The 22,193-nt window shown below is 38.0% G+C and overlaps 1 protein-coding gene across 7 annotated transcripts in view; it reads right to left on the bottom strand.

The window, feature by feature from the left end:
• Nucleotides 1-1,893: 1,893 nt before the first annotated feature.
• LOC124145812 (transcriptional activator protein Pur-alpha-like) overlaps nt 1,894-22,193 on the bottom strand; it is a 38,796-nt gene continuing 18,496 nt past the window's right edge. Inside the window, exons 3-9 of one of the 7 annotated variants that reach the window (XM_046515740.2) lie at nt 13,125-13,227; nt 12,514-12,528; nt 9,113-9,231; nt 8,328-8,457; nt 7,393-7,499; nt 6,044-6,085; nt 1,894-5,410 (exon numbers count right to left, since the gene is read on the bottom strand). In XM_046515740.2, coding sequence (XP_046371696.1) covers nt 5,297-5,410; nt 6,044-6,085; nt 7,393-7,499; nt 8,328-8,457; nt 9,113-9,231; nt 12,514-12,528; nt 13,125-13,227 — 630 coding nt within the window. In that variant the 3' untranslated portion in view covers nt 1,894-5,296. The remainder of the gene's footprint in view (nt 5,411-6,043; nt 6,086-7,392; nt 7,500-8,327; nt 8,458-9,112; nt 9,232-12,513; nt 12,529-13,124; nt 13,228-22,193) is intronic. The other 6 variants (XM_046515742.2, XM_046515743.2, XM_046515745.2 and 3 more) reach the window with 6 other exon arrangements.

The raw sequence follows: 22,193 nt of genomic DNA, 5'->3' as shown, positions 1-22,193 counted from the left end.
ATGAGCTAACATGAGGTGGGCATCCCAAAAGAAAACCAAGCAAGCTTTGCAAGGTTTTCGCTCTACATCGCACGTCACCATTATGACGTCATATCGCTCATTGTGACACAAAAGAAATGACGTCACAGTCATACATAGAAAAGCACCAAAATTCCAAGCTCTCTCTTGACTCCAAAACGTAAATACATTTCCTTTGTAGATTTCTATCGTGTTTTCTGCACATAATGTATTGCCACACATCCTTTGAATATTGTAGTAACTGCATCTGTGCATTTTGTAACCTGTAATTGTAGATATAATTATTCAAATATGCCTATCGACAATGACTGAAAATAGTACTATTCTATGAATATTAGCTTCAGTCAGAAGATATCCTTTTCTGGTGTACTTTGAATTACATTGTAGTAGCTTTCGATAACCTTTGGCAAGGAGTCTATTCTGAACTGTCTGTAGGAAACCCATTTCTCCAGCCAAGTGTCTTCTCTTGTGGTCTTCTTGTTGTCTGGCCAGATTAGTAGTATCTTTGAAATGACACACAATGAATATTGTATTGTGTGCTACAGCCGTTTGGTCCTAACCCATGCACCATTCCTATAACCTGAGCATTAATCATGTTCATACTGAAATTAACAACTCTTGTTGCCATTAGTAAAGCACTTTGAATGCAGGCAAACTGTTTTAGTGGGGGTCCAAAACAAGGTTATGATGAAAGTATTTGCTCATCTCACAGAAAACTGCACATTTTGTGTCCCTGCTATGGAGGGAATAATGCAAACTGTGGTGAAAAGTCAGCCTTTAACAATGAGTGGTGTTCTCCCAAGAATTACAATATCACTCCATATCATTACACTTCCATTCCTCCAACACTGATGATGCTAGTAACGCACACATCGCTAAAACCTTCTGGTGAAACCTAAACTAATCTGGGAACAGTATATTGTCCCAGTCTTGTACCTGAACCTCAGATGCTGTCTACACTATTTTGACTCAAAACAGGAATTGTCCAAGCTGTTAATGTCACAGTTTGGTATCAATTTTGAGATGCACCAGCCGAACATGGTCGTCTTGTTCATGTGACATCTCCTGTGGAGAACTCGCCCGTGGCTCACGAGTGTTGCCCTGCTGTAGAAGGAGGTTGTCACACCCAGTAGATTTTCAGCAAGCCATGACATTGCGCATGCGTTACTTATGGTTACGCAAACATGTTTGTTTAGCTATCAGGTGCTCATAAAATCATTATGTGCTGTTCACATGTGTGAATATCATGCTCCCAACAAACATACAAGTTGTGTGCCGTGTAAATTGTGAATCACAACCTTTAAGAGGATATAGGAATGGGTTCCGTTTGTCTGTCATTCACATGTTTTTTTTCGTTTCCGGAGCAGAACTAAAAAAACATAAGATATCTCTTAAGTAAATTTGGCGCACAGATAGGTCTAGTGTTAAACTGGTGCCTTTTGATAATTTTCGGATTTTTCTTAAATTTATTTTTCGAGTTTCAATAGCTACAACTGATTGAACATGGCGGTAGTGCTCTTTTCCTTACACACAACAGGACATGTCATATTGGAGGGGGACATGAGTATGTAAACATGCTTGTTAAATTACAGAGTAAATGAATTTTTATTGAACACTTTTCCAAATAATAAGGTAACAGCTGGTATCATGTGCAGGGCAGGTGCCTTGTGGACGAAGTGCTTCTGGTATCACCTTAAGAGTAAAACAATGCACATATTCCAGACACATTGAGGTGAGCTACAGAGTCCTGAGGATCTTCTTGTTTAATTTGCTGTTTTCAGTCTGCCATTTTCAGTCTTGTAATTCTTGTGACCTGAACTACAGTGTCCATTGGAATGGAGATAGATTATCAGTCCACATATCACAAACAACTGATCATGTCAACAGTATAGATTTAATGGTTGCACAACAATTTGAGAACATCTTTTCCATGTTAAGTAAAAGTACTGTACATTTTAAACTGCAATTACAACCTTGAATACCTCTAAGAACCTACCTAAAAAAATAACTTCTTTGGGCTTCTTTGGACTCTCCCCTCAACAGAGAACATGGTGGTACAAGCTAATGTATGAAATAGCCGGCTATAGTATAACAAAGTTTTGCTTGTGTATTACAGCCTAGCTCAGGGGAAAGGCAATAGGTGATAACAGGCTAGCTCAACATGTTTGCCTCTTATAATGGACCAATGGCTAAAACACTGGTACATGCCTTTCTTTGGCGAACCAGTGAATTCCTTCTGGTTAAGAGTCATAATGTCAACTAACCAGTTCTCATCAGATCACAGTGCTTTTTTTGTTGCATAACCAGTTGTACCGAGTGGCAAATTTAGGTGAATGAAACAACTCTTTTGATCAACTGGTATGAAAAATTGACAGCCTTGTTCAGAAGAAAAACCAGTGCCCTTCAGCGCATCATTTACAGTGCTTTCAGCAAGTCATTTGTACATCAAACTACGAAAGGAAGCACACTGAAAACCAAGAAGATGTGGTATTGTGCAGGTTAGCCAATTGATGATGAATACTGGATAGTGTTGACATTCTGAGCGATATGAGGAAAATGGTGTATACTAGCTGTATCAGGGAGGAGATGGTAAACAAGTCCAGGCCAGCCGGCAGGCAGGCGATAAGTTTTAACACCTGGTAGCTACAAATCACAGCTTAGTAAGAGCATTAACAGTAGGTAAGGTATAACAATCTAAAGGTCACAGTGTTGGTAGTAACAACAAGAAGCCCAAAATATGTTTTTTGTTTTGAGGCATGCAACATAACGAGAACAATGATAAGAGTTTGAATGAATAATAATATCTATAGAAGTGCAATAATTAATACATCAACATAAATAAACTCTTCAATTCGAAGACTTGAAAGGCTCTAAGCAATAACAGAGAAACAATTTATTTCCCTGGTTTCATAAATACTGTGTATTATCAATACATTAATTTACAACTAGTGATAAACAAAACGTTAAAATAATAGTAGTTAAAACATGAGGATATTGGGGACATTGTTTGATCCTGGCAGAATGAGCCTACAGGAAGCTACCATGATTGTGTGAGTGACGCAGAGGAGGGATGAGCAAGATAATCAGCAATGCTGGGAGAGACAGAGAGGACTAGGCAACAACAGGGTGCCCTGCTCAAGCAGAAACAATCAACATCACTATGTGCCTGGCACCATGTTGTATCTAATAACGGTTTCAGGTTATATTTCAGCTGTCAACCAATTCAGCCAGTTGTCTTGCCCATCTAACCACTTGCCACTAGGTTGTCGGCCCTATGCATTGTCTAGGATGGGTGGGGTGGGTCAGGGGTAGGTGGGCGAGTGGACATGGGGATCGACACTCCCCAGGCAGGGGCTAAAAGAGGGGAGGATTGAGACCCACTTGTGATTTCTGTTTAATTTTCATTGCTTAATTTTCATCAGTATCACAATTTCATAATCAATGGTTATTTACATGCATGTTCTCAATGATGTTATTATATTCTTTCTCCTTGAAGGCTTATGTTGATCTCATTTTTTTGGTATTTTTTAAGACTTTTTTCCACCGGACAAGTATATTGAGGGTGATCTCCCACATTAGACGTTCTGCTAGGCCAATCAGGTCGGCCTCAAGGACCTTGCTCGGGACATTTTCGTCGCCACCGCATTCAGAAAGCGAGCCAGAAACAAAACAGGAACATACATACATACCGTAGTCGAGAACAAGACCATACCAAAGTCCACAGGGTCAATCAACATAGTGGATGCTACCAGATACCATGTACACTGACAACAATAAATATTGCAACCAATTATCCACTAGCAAAACCATGTGAAAGAATATCAACACCTGAATGTAAAGTGCCAACCAATCTATATCCAGCCTACAATGGATGACTGAGCTCTGCAGCTGTGACAGGCGAGAAGGCAGGCAGGCAAGCAGGTGGATGGATGGACGGACGGATAGACAGATCCACATCTGCTGCCAGCATACAACCAAACAGAGCTACATCCAACAAGCACTGACTGATGCACTGGCAGCGGACATCAGTATCTGGCTGACCGGCCATCCATACCTCCCATAGTCAACAAACTGACCAATGCTTGAGTTTACACTACTTAGCCACAGCTCCCATCAAAGCAATGGTTCAGTCAGTAAGAGGGAGTGTTGTGATAGCCTCTATCCAGCAAGCCAACCGCCACGTTCTAGCAACAAATCATCAAGTGTTTATAGCTTCCCATATATTAAGTCTCATTCTGTCTGTGTACAATAATTTACAAATCCCAATCCATCGTTCAACAACAACAAAGTAACAGGGTTGCTAAGAGCATAACAAGCATTAAACCTTGTCGTCCATAACCACACTATTTAAAACCAAGTATGACTACATAACTGTAGATATACTCAAACAATGATGGGAAGATAACTCTCCTCGTAAGTCAGTCACCATTGACCAGTCCAAGTTGCAACGACCGGACAGATAGACAGAGCTGGTTGCCAGCCTGGTAGCGACAAAGGAAATGTGCTTAATAATCACCTTGAGTCCAACATGGATGATTTGGTATCAAACATAAAAAAACCACACCTGAAAACATGAGCATGTCAATGGGCAGTGTAGGCAAATGATGAATGATCTCGCTGCAAGCCTTTTTTGCCAACTAGGCACTCAATATGTTACAGCTTGGCTTGCCAAAAGTCAAACACAGTTAGTTGTTTCCGTGGGATGTCATTGTCATATGGCTTCTGAAAGCAAAGGTTGAACCTTCAGCGGTGGTTAGAAAGTAGCCATAGTCTTTGTGTTGCACTTGCTACCATCTTCAGATGAATGGCTGCCTGTCCTGGTGGTCAATAGACAGCCCATTGCCCTCAACTCTTCTCGGACTGTGATTCCACTGCCGTTTATGTTGATACTGCGGCCGACCTATCCATTTCTCTGTTGCTGCTGCAGCTGCTGATGCTGTTGTTGCTGATGATGCTTCACATTACTTCTAGTGGACACCAAATTAGAGCCAATCTTGACAGCATAAAAAACTTTATGAATGCATTATCAACAAATAGTGTGCTGTGGACCCCTGTTAAACTGTTCATGTCGCAAGTCCTCCTGCTCTCATTAGTAAGAAAGGTCCACAAACAAACGACATACATACACATGACGTGTGCCGGTGCTGGCTAGATCTCTAGCCTGTACAGTAGTCTCTTGGACACTGACAATGACGGCAGACATGACCAAGCACATTCCCTCTGTCACACTGGTTGGTTAGCTGTTGAAGAGTGTAGCCACTACAAGCGCCGTGTTGGCTTATTGGCTACCCTCCTTCTTCCCAGATTTGTCAACAAACTCAGACAGGGTGTCTCGAAACCTCGCCCAGGAGCGCTCTGGAATGGTGATGGCAGTGCGGAAATTGTTTCTCACCTGAAACAGACAAAGCATAATTGATGCATCATGGAAAGAGATTCTGTTAATGTGCAAATATATATATATATATATATGTAGGATGAAAGGCTGCATGGTAGGTAAACACATCAACAAGTCCCTGAAATACTCACAAATGGGTGAACTAAAATCATTATGGACATTTCTGAAATCAAAAACACAAATGATTGCTTCAATTTACCTTGCAAACTGTGGCAATTTATCCCTTGCAAGTGATATGTGTCATAAAATGTGAATGTGTCGAGCAACATCAAACTTAAAACAGAGCATGTGTGCATGAGATGTGTGAAAGTGAACACCTTGATGAACAACATGTAGTATGTGTTCTGTAGGAAAGAGGAAGGTCCTGTGATCATGCAAAGCAGGGAAGGGTACTGGGTCTAGTAAGAGGTGGAAGGAACATGAGAGTTAGTCTGTGACTAACGTGTACTGCTATCTACTGAGGACACTCCAACAACATCGCTCCCCTCTGTTCCACTGGAGTATGTCATAGCCACAACTATTGAAACTGTCATAACACCAGAAACCTGTGTGTGCATGTCAGCTAAGATGCATGATGAGACAACTAGAGGTAATAGACAGAGAGAAACAACCCAAATATGGCCTGGTTACCTGAGGGCTTGACCTAGACATGTAATTCCGATCAGGGACAACCTGAAATGAGATTAACAGCTTTTAGCACTCGGTCACAGACTGCGTCTAACTGAGTCCGCATGTTAGCATCATTACCTAGGCTATGTAAGTTACCCATTGGCATGACATTAGTTGGGACTATTGGCTATTAGGGGTTTCGTATCATAGCTGACATGTATACACCGGCTGTGTAGTGGTGCTACTATCAGCTTGTGTTCAGCACATGTAGAGCTAACTGGACCATGTGGACAAAGCAAACATATGACCGAGCTTATGTTAGGAGCAATACAGCAGAATTTCGGAAACAAAAACAACTAAATGAGATGGACTTTCATGCATCTAATAATACTGGCACTGTACACAAAGGCCCAACAATGATGATGAAGACAGCCATCAAATGGTGATGATATGATAAGACTTGTGATGATGCATGATGATACTCAGATAGCATGACTCAATGCAGAGTGACCACAAGGAAATTATATACAGGCATTATAAACACACATGTAACGAATGAACAACCATAACTCTAATCGTTTATCTTCAAGCTGATAATTTAGACAATACTGATCTCAAAAGGTAAGAATATTACTTCATCACGCCTGAGCAACCTTATTTTTGGTCTTTAAGATTTATTGGTCAATATCCATGAGGCAAGAACTACCAGTAAAACCATAAGTTGCAGAACTGACAAATGTAAATCATAAAATGTTTAATTAAGATAAAAAAATAAATCAAAGTTTTATTTGCAAAACATTTGTTTATAACACACATACAGTCTTCAGTAATATTTAATATAACAACACTACTATTAAAAATGGGGGGGTAGAAATGAGCATACTTTGAGAAAATAAACATTTTATTTTTTATTTTTATAATTTTACTTTTGCCTAGTCTATGGTACCCTCATCTGCAAAACAAACAAATGGCCTTCAAGAAGACAAAAAAGAAAAGAAGAAATTCCCATAAAAATTGGCCTAAAGAACTGAATTCACACATGCAGATCACTGCATTACAATAATGATCACAGGAAGCATCTGGACATCAACATGATCTTCCTTGTTTCACTTTGTCATTTCTGCTGTTAAATTTTTCTTAAAATCTGACTAGTCCTGTTTTTTAGATAACTCACTGGCAATGACCAAATCCTTCAATTCATAGAGTTCCAGTTCACTGTCATGACACTGTACAAACAATCAAACATCCAGACTCTGTATCAAGCCTGCATTATGGCCATACATATTCTAGCAGACCCCATCGTGACCATGCCAGCCCAGCCAGCATGTTCGCTTGTCAGAATGAGGTAGGGATCTGGGGACATTTCTTACCTCTGATACACGCATGTACACTCCTCGTCGGTTGGAGCCAACATCAAAATAGAACATTTTGTTTTCTACTCGCATAGACCGAGACTCTGGCAGCTCACTCTGAGGTTCTGAAAAGGAAAACCACTTTGATTTGACAAACACTGTGGGACAAATGTAGAAAACTATCCTTATATGAAATTGTTTTTTCAAGTAACCCTGGTAATGACTATGGGCAATGTTGACCTAGAGTGCACCATGGAGACAGAATATTCAGTTGTTTCTAAGCAGATATAAGTTGCTATTATTCATTTGTTTATGGTGCCCAAGAACCATGACTATCTAACAGCATGTGTTAGCACTAAACATAAGCACACCAGCAATATGCTTAGGAATTGTTCCCTGCACATACTGAATTTCCTCCAAAGGAAAAAAACATCTTATTAGGGTATAACTTCCACTAGTTACAGATTATTCGTATATTCCTAAAAATGTCAATGACAAGTAGTGATTCATTACTGAACATAAACCTGAAATATTATATCCATGCTTTATTTGACACCAGTTAGTAACATAAGTCAAAGACATAGCCTCTTGTACCATTAACCATTGATTTGAGTAACACCAGCATGTAAGAATAAAATCAGAAACAAATGGGACTATTTTTGTCAATAAAAAGCTGTAAAACAGATAACTGATCAATACAGAAACTAAAGAATTGAAAATGTCACATCTTACCATTTTTGTAATACTTACTTCTTTTACAGAAATAGAAATGTATTACACAAATAGATAAATCTATCAGGATACAATACAAAGTAATTCAAAACTTAAGTTACTCATATCAACATTAGTAAGTATCATCCAAGGCAATAAAATGAACTGTAAGAAGTTAGTGAGGTTACTGGTGGAGCTGTTGTGAGTAGGGAGGTACCTGTGTCACAGGAATGATCTCTTACCCTCCTCACCTTGATCGTCAGTACCGTACTCATCCAGGAGCTCAGTGAGTGCATCACGGAACTCAATCATGCCCTGGGCAGGGATCGCTATTTGCGACCGTGGACCTCCACGAGGAATTGTTTGTGAAACCTACAATGCAGATGAGATAGAATTGTGAAGCATTCAGAGGAAATACATGTATGTACCCACCATAGGTAATTGTCAATCAATAACTTGTTAGTGAACATTACCGCATTTCTTTCTTATCAAAGACCAAATTAAACTAACGTTGCAACAGTTTGCCAAGTGTACAGAGGCATGAAGCAGACAGCCCAGTAGTGTTTAAGCAACACAAGAAGTTTTCCTTGGCAGTCACCCATTCATGTATTAACAACACTAAAGACCCATTGTGGACAAATTATCCCCTTTCTCATCACTCACGGACTACTCCAGTAAACATGCAAACTCTTCATTTGCAAATTTTACAGATTCCTAATGTGCATACAAACTGCACTCACTAAAGTAACTGTACACACTAATGTTGTTTCTTTGTTGTTTAATGCCGCACTCAACAATATTACATCTATATGACGGCAATCTGTAAATAATATTAGTCTGACAATCCCGTGATTGAAATCATGAGCATCGATCCACACAAATGGGATACAAGGACATGCCTCAACCAAGTCAGCGAGCCTGACTACCCAATCCCAAAGGTCGCCTCTTACGGCAAGCATGGGTTGCTGAAGACTTATTCTAACCTGGATCTTCATGGGCTGAACAATAGTGTACATTTCCTGCTTACCCTGAGGAATCGGCCTCGTTGGTTCTCCTTGAGGTCAAGGTAGTATCTCTTGTTGTCCTTGACAATCATCTCACTCTTGAGCTTGCCATCTTCAGGCGGGTTCTCTGTGTTTGAAGGGCCTGAAACATATATGCACCTCCAAATTAAAACACTGATACATCACAGATAGGACCTTCTTGTCAGAAAAAAAAAACGTCTGATGAAAGAGTCGGATGCTTCTAAATACCTCAATCCTCACCTCAAATTCAGGAGGATTCTCAATACCAATATTTTCATTTCTAATTAATTGTTACATGTAACAAGAATGTGAAACATGAAACTTACTTATCAATATGCAAACAGAGATAGGGTCTATCGCATGCTATTTGAGCTATCTTTCTTCAGGACCTGATTTAATACCTTCTTTAATTATTTCCTAAAATTGTTATTGCATGACAACATTAATTAACTTAAATGTCTGACTAGCCATTGTCAAACATTAGTTTTTATTGAAATTATATTATCCACTATTTGTGCTCATGTGCCAATCTTCCTTTTCACTAGAAGAAAACAGCCTATTAACTAGCCTTAGTTAAAACAGATTGAGTCATGACACACAAATTGTTCATTCTCCAATGGCAAATGATACAATCATAAAAAGACTTTTGCAGATAAAAAAGAAAAGTACCACAGCCCATAAAGTGTGTAAAAACAGATTTGACACTAAAAGCATTTACCAGTCATTATGAGATTACACGCTTTGTTTATGTCTGATCAGTATGACTCAAACATTTGTCACATAGTTTGCTCAACATTCATAATTCACTGTCTACAAGAACATTTTGAATATATGTGGAAGAAGACTCTAAGCATTCTTTGCTATATACTAAACAGATTCTTCAGATATCTAAGTCAATATCTACAAAGGAATGTGCAATAGGTCCACAACCACAATGTACATCATCTACAAAGATGAAGGATTATGTATTTGTGTATATCAACATGCACAGACACCCAACAAAATTCTAGTATAATCCACCACTGCTAGCACTGTCAAGAGATGCTTGGGTAGGTAGGTGTGAGAGGCAACAGTGGAAGAAGAGGAGCAGTATCTAGACAAGCATGCTTGGTGGGTGGTGTCTGGTCACAATACTGTCATGTCACCAGTGTCTTCAGCACAGGGTCAGACTGTGTATCTAACTCCACATCACTCCCCAGGTTACAACTACACGGGACTCCTGTTATATTCAGGTTCAAAGGACCAGTGGGAAATCTCCGATAACCTTAAGGGTCTTTGGCTACAATATTAATCAAAGGAACTTATATAATATTCAGTCTGTGCCAAAAACTTTCAGTCTACCAGTCCGAACATTTCGGCAGATTTTAGTGTTATCATATTGACTATTAGCAGTTGAACTCACTAGATCTAACCAGAATTGTAATAGACTTGGACTTTGGATTAATTGCTGACTAAATTTTTAATCTTATCATGCTATAATCATGACTTTCCCTCAAAAACTGGATATGAATATATGAGAAGTTACTGTACAGAAGATTTTGAGAACTAACTGTATTAAAAGTTTGAGATAACAAGAGTCACTTGTGGTTGTACAACAAAGGGCACTGCAGTTCTTGATTTGTATTGCTTGGATTACAGTTTTAAATTGGGCAGAAACATGAAAGCAATTCAAGGCTAAATGGTCTAAATGTAAACTGCAAATTTTGATTATGTAGTTTGTGCTCATCGTTTAAATACAAAATCCATTTTTCAAGGTTCCACGTGCAGAAGTCTTGGAACCTGAGTTTGAGATGTGAAAAGGCTACCAAGTTAGTAATAGTTGTATTGTAGCATTTCAACACAAACCATTAAAGGATCTATTTGACCGTGCTGTAACGCAAGTGTACACCTGGACATGTGCCAATACTGGACCAGCAATGGTAACCTGGATCTAGAGAAAACAATGTATGAGACAGGGATCCCTTTAAGAAGGTTAGACATAAAAAGCAGTCTCTGAGTTCTCGCTATCGCTCAACAGAGATCTAAGGACATCCTATTAGGCATCACGCCTGAACGACATTTCATACGACCAATCAGAGCGTCACTTACCAGATTGGGAAAGTGACATTTGGAATGTGTTTTCTAAAAATGCAACCGCAAAAAGGTTAGTACAGAGTATTCAAAAAACAGTTACATGCTGTACGACTGACTCTGTTAATATATTTGTCTATCTCTCGCTAAAATGAGATAAACATTTGAAATGGAAGAGACTTTCCATAGCCTTAGGGAAGCACTGCCATACAAAATCAGACATCTGTTAAGACATTCTAGATTTTTCATTTGTACAGTTTTCCAAATTTTGAATTGATTTTATTTCGAAGTGTAGTCTGAAATGGAAGTCGTTAGTTTGAAATTTGCGCTCAAGAAAGCTGCTTTCTAATTGGTCAGCTTCTTGTTAGTCAAAGTTCGCAAAAGGTCGTTTTGACGTGACCAGTAATAGGAAGTCCTGAGATCTTTGTTTAGCGGTAGTGAGAACTAATGTCTGATTTTAATGAGATCGAGACATAAAGGGAATTTGTGTTAATAGATAGCTATTTTGTTACAAAACACATTAATGATTTATTGCTCAAGAATGTTTTTCTTCTTATCCACATTCATATTAAATATGAATATCTCATATGCCATACATCATTCCTATGTCCAATAGGAAGAAGTTCATAGAATAATTCAAGATGAAAATGCAAAAGATTACTTCAAATATGCAAATCATTACATAAAATAACATATTTGTAAAATTTAGATGACAGCAATGTTAGTAACAAGCATTACATCTATAAAAAAATGAAAAAGAGTAAAATGTATTAATCTAAAGATTTTTCATTTTGTTTCAGTCACAGTAAGTTTTTTTTTCTACTTCAGAAAACTTAATATTTTTATTTGGATTCAAATACAGCAAGCATCAAGCCATGTTATTACAGGACGAGCACAGATGCTAGCATACATTGTTTTCCCAGTGGCTGAGCCGTGCAAGACAATGCAAGATGAGCCTGCAACTACAATGTTAGTAAGGAGGTGGTGGAAGGAGTGAACACAACATAGTTCTTCCATGTTTGTTACGACACTGCCTCTGGTTGCTCTGCATTTGAACTGATAACAAATACACACACTCAGAGAAGTCTACAGCTCAACAGAGCTAGCCAAACTCAAAACATTACATAGTCGCAATTCGGTTTCAGGTGCAAACATTCTCAGGTAGAACACAAAGGTGAGTGTGGGACAATTTTCCCCAATTTTGAAAGTAAAACCAAGCTGCATACAGCCAGTAGCGAGTAGCAAGGACGGAGTGGATGGAGTTAACGGTGACCACGTTGTAGTGAAGATAACATATGGTAGAGAGATATCATAGCAATTTGGTAGTACTTACTCTCATCATTCGCATCTGGAACAAACATGAAAGATTGATTGTACTCAGACAGCCAGGACAGTAACACAAGGTAACCAAGACGACCACAACAAGCAATGCATGTCGGTCGTCCTTATACATAGCACTGGGCATTCTGTTGAGATGTGCGGTCACACCGTTAGATCAATAGTCCACTTTTCTTAAACAAGCCAGAGAATGTATACACATGCAAATTTGGCAACTTTGGAAAGCAGCCTGTAACCTCAACCTTCCAGATTGTCAACAGATATGTAAATCTGAGCTCATATTTATGGTTAGCTCTAATTGCAATCTGAAAGTAACAGAAATGCACTGCAAAGTAATTTTTTTTTTATCTGTTTAGGGAACTAAACCAGAAACAAATAATTTAAGTCTGGCATAGAATATAGCTTACCTAGGTGATTCCGTTTTTCACCAGTCAATCCACAACAAAAAAACAAATGTTTATTCCTTACCTACACATTCCACATGAGAAGAAGGTTCAAACAACATTTCTATTTAAACATTTGGCCCACAACTTTAAAAAATTGAAAAAAAATTGTACTTCTTTCATGTAGGATGATGTTTTGTGTCCTGTACGGTCTGCAACCCACCTAATGATGCATAATGTTCTGTGAACTCCGTGAGATAGTCGCGGAACTCTGCAGCTGAAGACATTGCCAGTAGCAGACGACTCTTCTTGCCACCAGCACCAACCTAAAAAAGAAACACTCATCATCATGATCATCATGTCTGGAAGTTGTTAAAGAAAGCATAATGCTGCACACTACAGATGAACTTGCCTGTGCCAGCCACTGTTACTAATGTGAATACATAATGCTGGTCCAGGAGCAACTAATGTGAATACACAATGCTGGTCCAGGAGCAACTAATGTGAATACACAATGCTGGTCTGGGAGCAACTAATGTGTTTACACAATGCTGGTCCAGGAGCAACTAATGTGAATACACAATGCTGGTCCAGGAGTAACTAATGTGAATACACAATGCTGGTCCAGGAGTAACTAATGTGACTAAACAATGCTGGCCCGGGAGCAACTAATGTGAATACACAATGCTTGTCCGGGAGCAACTAATGTGAATACACAATGCTGGTCCGGGAGCAACTAATGTGAATACATAATGCTGGTCCAGGAGCAACTAATGTGAATACACAATACTGGTCTGGGAGCAACTAATGTGACTACACAATGCTGGTCCAGGAGCAACTAATGTGAATACACAATGCTGGTCCAGGAGTAACTAATGTGAATACACAATGCTGGTCCAGGAGTAACTCATGTGAATACACAATGCTGGTCCAGGAGTAACTAATGTGACTAAACAATGCTGGCCCGGGAGCAACTAATGTGAATACACAATGCTTGTCCGGGAGCAACTAATGTGAATACACAATGCTGGTCCAGGAGAAACTAATGTGAATACACAATGCTGGTCCAGGAGTAACTAATGTGAATACACAATGCTGGTCCAGGAGAAACTAATGTGAATACACAATGCTGGTCCAGGAGTAACTAATGTGAATACACAATGCTGGTCCAGGAGAAACTAATGTGAATACACAATGCTGGTCCAGGAGTAACTAATGTGAATGCACAATGCTGGTCCAGGAGTAACTAATGTGAATACACAATGCTGGCCCGGGAGCAACTAATGTGAATACACAATGCTTGTCCGGGAGCAACTAATGTGAATACACAATGCTGGTCCAGGAGAAACTAATGTGAATACACAATGCTGGTCCAGGAGTAACTAATGTGAATACACAATGCTGGTCCAGGAGAAACTAATGTGAATACACAATGCTGGTCCAGGAGTAACTAATGTGAATACACAATGCTGGTCCAGGAGCAACTAATGTGAATACACAATGCTGGTCCAGGAGAAACTAATGTGAATACACAATGCTGGTCCAGGAGTAACTAATGTGACTAAACAATGCTGGCCCGGGAGCAACTAATGTGAATACACAATGCTTGTCCGGGAGCAACTAATGTGAATACACAATGCTGGTCCAGGAGAAACTAATGTGAATACACAATGCTGGTCCAGGAGTAACTAATGTGAATACACAATGCTGGTCCAGGAGCAACTAATGTGAATACACAATGCTGGTCCGGGAGCAACTAATGTGAATACACAATGCTGGTCCAGGAGCAAATAATGTGAATACACAATGCTGGTCCAGGAGCAACTAATGTGACTACACAATGCTGGTTTAAACTAAGCCGAAAACAGCAATCAGCTGTACACACGTTTTCTTGGAATGTACCTGTGATTCAGTCAAGACACATCCAATGATTTAACAAGGATTTTAATGCAGGGATCGGCAAAAATTTAAACTATTTTTTTTACCGGGAATAATATATTCCAATGTCTTGTTATTTTAGTTGCAGCTTTTACTGAATATATTTAAAATAATTATAACCCTTAGCAAAGCACCTGATCGCTATTGCCGGTTATTATTTTTCACATGGAACCAGTTTGACCAGTCACCCTCGAGGCTTTTAACGAGTCAAAGTATGGCATTTATGATATATGTTATCCATTCTCTGTCAACTAAAGTTAGTTTCAAGGCATCAATAGCGGTAATCTGACCGTAGTTGCTGTTAATAACGGTAAGTTGTGCGATCTTCCGATCGCTTTACACACGATTTCACCGAAATTAATTAAAACCATATTTAAAGTCAAGATATACAAAGAACACTTTTTATAGCCAGACTGTGTAATTATATGATTAATTTGCATACTTCAGTATGAATTTGTTGACACGATATTTCCAGTGTTACGTGCTCACGGTAACGTCTTTCCGTTCGAGGAAAAAAACATCAAAACTCATTGTTGCGTGTATAATGTGCACCTCCTTCTACACAGCTGTGTTGTTGTTTTTTAAAGTGTGCACTATACTCAAGAAAATATGGTAATCCAAGATAACCTTTGTTCATGATATCTGGTTTAACTAACATCAGTAAACATGGCGAGATCCTTTTTTTACATAAAAAAGATACATTGGTGGAGAGTGCAGACCAATGAAAATGTGGGATGCAAAGAAGATATATGAATGTACACATGGGACTCAACAGCAAGGCCACAGCCTTTACCATGTTTACAAGAGGCAAGACATGGATATTTTCATATTATCTGAAAGGGTCCATGATGCGACATACCACTTTTTGTTGAAGTAGTTGTAAGTTAGGCAAGTAATTTAAAAAAAATTCATTTTACCAATTTTAGGTTTGTTCATACTTTGGTGGTCAAATTTTTTGTCTCAAACTTAGTCATCAAATGAACATGTCAGCAGTCAAAATAGATTCCCTTGTTAGAGGATGCAGTAGAGCAGTGGTAGAGTATTATGCGCAGTAAAACCAGAGTAATCAGAAGATGACAAATCCCCCCAGCCCCTACAATAGCGAAAGGACCTCCCTGGTTAAAACATGTACCAAGTTTGGATGACAAATCTTTCACGGTTTCCAAGTTATGCTCCAGAAACTAAACAGAGACAAGCAGACAGACCAGATGATGACTATATCCGCCCTATATTATATGGCAGTGGGGATAAAAAAAACTACATAATATTCTTTCAGGTGAAAGAAAAGTGATAACAAACATGGTCAACACACATGGTGAACAATAATGTGACATTTGCGACAAAACATCACTAGACATGACACTTAAATTGTGTTCAGCGTTCCCTCGCTATTGCCCCCATCAATATAGCACTAACTTGGTGATAGCAAGCGGTATCGCATGGCTCCCCAAATTTATGTACATTTTTAATAAACTAAAGTTTTACACTGACATAATGTTTTATCCACATCACAAAAAAACATTACCAGCTGATCACTGCGAGCCGTAAATACCAATCAATAAATCAATAATTTACTCCTATTATTACACTATCTGGCCATAACAACGTTTGTTGTATATCTGTACTTACGTTTGTAACATATTTTATTAATTTTATTAAAAATTTCTTTCAATATTGTTTACATTAATTTCGGTAAAATCGTGTGCGGGGGGATCGGTAGATCGCCGTTATTTACAGCAACCATGGTCAGATTACCACTATTGACACCTTGAAACAAACTTTAGCTGACAGAGAATGGATATCATAAATGCCATACTTTGACTCATTGAAAGTCATATTTGTTGTAATTGGACTGTTACATGTCAACAAAGTTTTAACAATCGAGACCTCGTAAGCCTCGATGGTGACTGGTCAGCTGTTCTGAAGTGCTACTCTTAGGATTATTATTATCCCCCGCCCAACGAAGTTGGCAGGGGATATAGAAACGGGGCTCCGTCCGTCCGTCACGTTTCGTTTCCGGAGCAAAACTCGGAAACCGTTAAATATTTATTCATGAAACTTTGCAGGTCTGTCAGGTACATGCTCAACTGGTGCCTTTTACTATTTAAAAATCTTGGAAATTTATATTTTTATATTTCCATGGCAACAAGTTGAACTTTAAGAAATTTATAATAATATGAATTCTTCTTTTAAATACCAAAAAATTCAACTTGATACCCATTTAACCTGTTTAACATGTTTAAGGAATCTTATAAGTCATTATAAAGTGTCTTTTTGTGCCTACATTTTGTGTTTGTCATCATTTGGAGGTATCTCCCATAGTAGGGGAAACTGTGTATGCCTTCTACCAAGTTGTCAGTTTGTGCCTCAATAATGGTTGAGGGTAACTTTTGTTTAATGACTTCATTATCAATCCATCATCCCTACTTCTGCATTGATTATGACAGAGATGAGTGTGCGATAAGATGGCATACTAATGAAACTTTTTACAGTTTTTAGCACATGTTGATATGACGACTTTTGTGCTGTAGAATTTTAACATTCACATTTATGATATTGTCTTGTTGGTTTTTTCTCTTATCATATCACATGGTATGACCATATTGTTAAAAAGCCACATCATCATCATCATCATCATATAGGAGAACTTTCCTCATTCACTTGCAAACTCTGTTGGAGCAGCTGCCTCTTAATCAGTATAGGATTGTTATCACTGGGGACTTCGATATGGACCAGTCTGTCCGTGACAACAATGCACTATCCAACCTAATGGAGCAGCTTACATTCGTCCAGTATATCAGCAAACCAACCCACACTCTTGGGGGTACACAAGACTTGATCTTCTGTAAAGAGCCCATCTCAACAGGAGTTCCATACACTGACCATCATCTTGTGTGGGGTGTGACGGAATAGGTGTAGCATATTGAAGTGACTCATTATTTCTTTGTATGTTAATCAATGTGATAATGAACTGAACTTTTTGAATCTTAATATTTTGCATTTATTCTACCATGTCCAAAGCAACATCTTGGGTTTGAACTGGTAATGACCATAGTCACATATCACAAACTACAGTGATCCCTCGCTACAACGCTACCTTCGGGGTCCAAACAATTGATGAGCGTTATAGATGATCAGCGGTTTAACGAAGGTCGAGTTGTAGGTGGTAGATGACCAACAAAACAGTATACATGCTCTGCCTACATAACACGATCTAGGTTGCACATTTCAGAGTTTAAAAAAAGATTAGAATAGAAGTTATTTAAGATTCATAGTGTAAAAAAAGATTTATCGAGTATAATATGCGGTTTCAAAAACAACAACACATCGTATCCCTTCAGGTGAATAAGCAGGTAGATCTATAACAAACTTGGTCAATAAAGCTTGATATAAAACATCACTAGACATGATGATTTACCATTTAAAATGTATTTCCTGCTCTCAAAGGCATTGTTTTTTATATGCAGAGATTAAGATTACCATGCGTATTTTCTCGTAAACTAAGCCGGAAATAGCAATCAGCTGTGCACACGTTTCCTCCAAATCTACCGGTGATTCAGTTAAAACATACCCAGTGATACCACTTTAAAGAAATTTGATGCCATGGTCGGAAGAAATTATATCTGAAATTATTATTTTATCAGGAATAATATATTCCAATATCCTGTTATTTTAGTTGCAGCTTCCACCATGTATACTTAAAATTATAAGAACCACAAGCATAGCACTTTGGTACAGATTGTATGCAGGATATTTTTTGACGTATGGAACGATTTTGACCAATCACCGTAGGGACTTCACGCGCAACATGTATTTCGATTGCGAAAATGTTATGTTGACATTTAATTGTCAAACTGCCTCAAATATGACTTTTAGCGGTTCATGGTACGGCATTTGTGATATGTGTATCCATTCTCTTGCAACTAAAGTTCGTTTCAAGGCGTCAATAGCGGTAATCTGACCGTGGTTGCTGTTAATAACGGTGAGTTGTGCGATCCACCGATCACTTCGCATACGATTTCGCCGAAATTATTGTAAATATTATTGAATGAAATTTTGAATATAATTAAAAAATATATATTGCAAACATTAGTCCAGATAAACAATGAACATTTTTTTATATTCCAGATATTATTCTAATAGGATTAAATTGCGTACTTCAGTTCGGATTTGTTGACTGGTATTTCCGGTGTTACGTGATCGCGATGATCAGCTGATAATGTTTTCTGAGATGGGGGAAAACATTGTGTCATTTGAAAACTTGAGTTTATTGAAAATGTTAGAAAATTTTGGGAGCCATGCTTTACCGCGAGCTATAACCGAGGTTAGCGCTATATTGAAGGGCGCAATAACGAGGGAACACTGTAATACCATTTATGTTTCTTAACAAATATTCCATGTAGATATTATTACAAGTCAAAATGTGACTTGAAATGTTTTTTCTTTCTCCCACCCTAATGAATTCAGTAGTAAATGTAGTAACTGGTTTTGTCAGTTTGTGCTTCCATCATGTTTTAGTGGAGAAGGTTTCACTTTTTCTCTTGAACTTCATAGAAATTGTGTTTTGCAGCACTTTATTTTGCTTCTTCAGGACATTTTGCATTTACATCAAGTAGATGCTCCCATCCTGCCTTTTACTCAAATAAAATAATTGGTTCTCAGGCAATGGCTTTTGAAAATATAGTGCAGGCGGGTGGTGTTTCTTTTTTGGGGGGTTGTTCAAACTAGTATGTAACCAAAGAAACCAAATAAACAGTTGTGGGAAAGGTACTGGAATACAGTATTTGACTACCATTTGACTTGGAATATCTAAGGATTTAAAAAAAAAAAATAATTTTAAAATAGAAATGAAAATAAAATGTGCTGCAAACTTTATGATGGGGGCGGTGCCTGAGAACCAAGACTATTTTTTTTAGCCTTACAAAATTTTGAATATTTTCAAATGTATATGTTTTGTGTAATCAAATTTCACTATTGCTGGGCAGGAGACTTGGCCACGTTAGTGGCAAACTCTTCTTTTTTTTACAATTTCCTTGACAACAAGTTCCACCTCAGTTAAAAAAGGTTAGGGTTTGTTTAGATTTAATTATGTCATAAATTCTACAACAGGGGCAGGGGATAGAGCCACGTTAGTGGCAAAATCTTGTTACTTTTAATATATGAATAGTAAAGCTGCAACCAAAATAACATGATACTGGAACATATTACACCTGATTAAATAATAGTTTAATATACAATTCTTCCAATCATTGTATCAAAATTCTTTTAAGGGCAAGTTCACATGGAAATGAACCTATTTTTCTTGTACTTTTTCCACATTGAAAGTGTTAACCTAGTAGACAAAAATATAAAAATATCACAATTAATTAACATATGTTTTGCGTTAAAACAATTTATATTTCACATTTACCAAGTGTTCTATTTCCATAACAAAAACATCATGGCTTATGCCCCTTGCAATATGACGTCATTGGTGCCAATTGATAAACGTTATGACGTCAACAGGCTTTGTTAGAGCCGCTTCACGTGGTGTAGGTATAGGAATGTGATTCTGGCGTCTCAGATGCCAGCCAGCATAGTGTTATGCTGAGTCACCACTGCGCCGGCGTGTGTCGTAGGCCATGTTGTTTTACCGCAAACTGGTACTTGATATCTTTTGCGTTGAGAATAGAGAGAGACACGGTTGAATTGGCACCAATTACGTCATAATCCAAGGGGGATAACTCAGGCCTGTTTAGCTCGAAAAACGAAGGCCTCATAATGGCATATCATTTTCACAGTATTGTGAGCTTCCTACTTTCACTGTGGAAAAAGTGAGTGTATATTTTCAAACACAAATACTAACTAATTCTAAAATTGCGCTTTGTTTAGAAAAAAAAAGAAAGTGATTTTTGCATGTACACTTCCCCTTTAAGATCATATTATTCGGTAACTTTTAGCCAAATCACTGGAAAAGCTGGAATTAATCTGAGAAACATAAAATTAAAAAAGTGTGGCCTAAACGTAGCGCTTTGGCAAAGCATATTGCTATTGCCAAATATTTTTTCCGGATGAACAGTTTGACCAATCACTATTGAGGCTTCCCGCCGTCTTGCTATTTCAATCAAGAAAACATTATCATGATTATGTTGGTCAAACTAGAAGAAATATGACTTTTAATGAGTCACAGTTATATAATGATATATGCATCCAGTCTGTCAACTAAGGTTTGTTTCAAGGCATTAACAGTGGTAATCTGTTCCTGGTTGCTGTAAATAAACAGAGGAAGTGCGATTTACCAATCACTTCACCATGTTCAACCAAGATTTCACTGAAATTAATGTAAACAATATTAATATGAAATTTTGAATAATATTAAAAAAATAGATTACAGACATAAGTCTAGATATACAATGACTACTTTTTATAAGCAGATAGAATAACAGGATTAAATTCCATACTACAGCGCGGATTTGTTGAGATAGTATTATCGGGGTTACATGCTCTAAGTAATGTCTTTGAGGGGGAGAAACATCAAAACAGTGTAGGCCTGTATTATACGCAACCCCCTCAATGTTAATGTGTGGATACGAAACTTTGGGAATGACATTACGGTGGCCATCTTGGTTTGCTCTAGGCAGGCAGTTGAGTGACAACCTGTGTTACAACGGCATATCATTTTCACACTATTGTGAGCTTCCTACTTTCACTGTGAAAAAAATGAGTGTATATTTTCAAACACAGATACTAATTAATTCTAAAATTTCGTTTTGTTTAGAAAAAGATAAAAAGTGATTTTTGCGTGTACACTTCCCCTTTAATGCTATGCAGTATTTCGTACTTTGTAATGAACATTTTAACACAACACAAACTAATTGGAGAGATATCATGTTAACTTGCTTTGTTATTTCTTTTTTTATACCATTAAAGTTGGTGGTATTAAAAAATACAGTCAAGTCCCGTTGATCCGACATTGTTGGTTGCATATGATTATATCTGATTAACGGGTATGTCGGATAAATGAAATTTGGTCGAATCAACGTTCTTGATCGAAAATCGGACAACTACATGATAGATAACAATTCAAACACGTTGTAATAAAACAAAAGGAAAAAGGAAATATCTATATTGTTATGTTATATTGTTAGCGGAATATGTTTTATAACCATGCATCCTCTAAAGTTTAACACAAATTTTTACGAACTGTATGACTGATTCCAAATATGACTGATGACCACGGAGTACCCAGATCACTGTGTCGGATAGTGATTTCAGCAATTCGTTGCAAATTAGAAGTGTCGGAGTCGGAGTGCAAAACTGTGGGATTAACGGGTCTAAAAAGCACTGATTTAATCGGTTCCCATCATTGGTGTCG

Source organism: Haliotis rufescens, unplaced genomic scaffold (assembly GCF_023055435.1).
Source record: "Haliotis rufescens isolate VD_foot unplaced genomic scaffold, xgHalRufe1.0.p SCAF_6, whole genome shotgun sequence".
Classification (NCBI taxonomy): Eukaryota; Metazoa; Mollusca; class Gastropoda; order Lepetellida; family Haliotidae; genus Haliotis; species Haliotis rufescens.
This window is presented reverse-complemented; position numbering and strand designations above follow the sequence as displayed.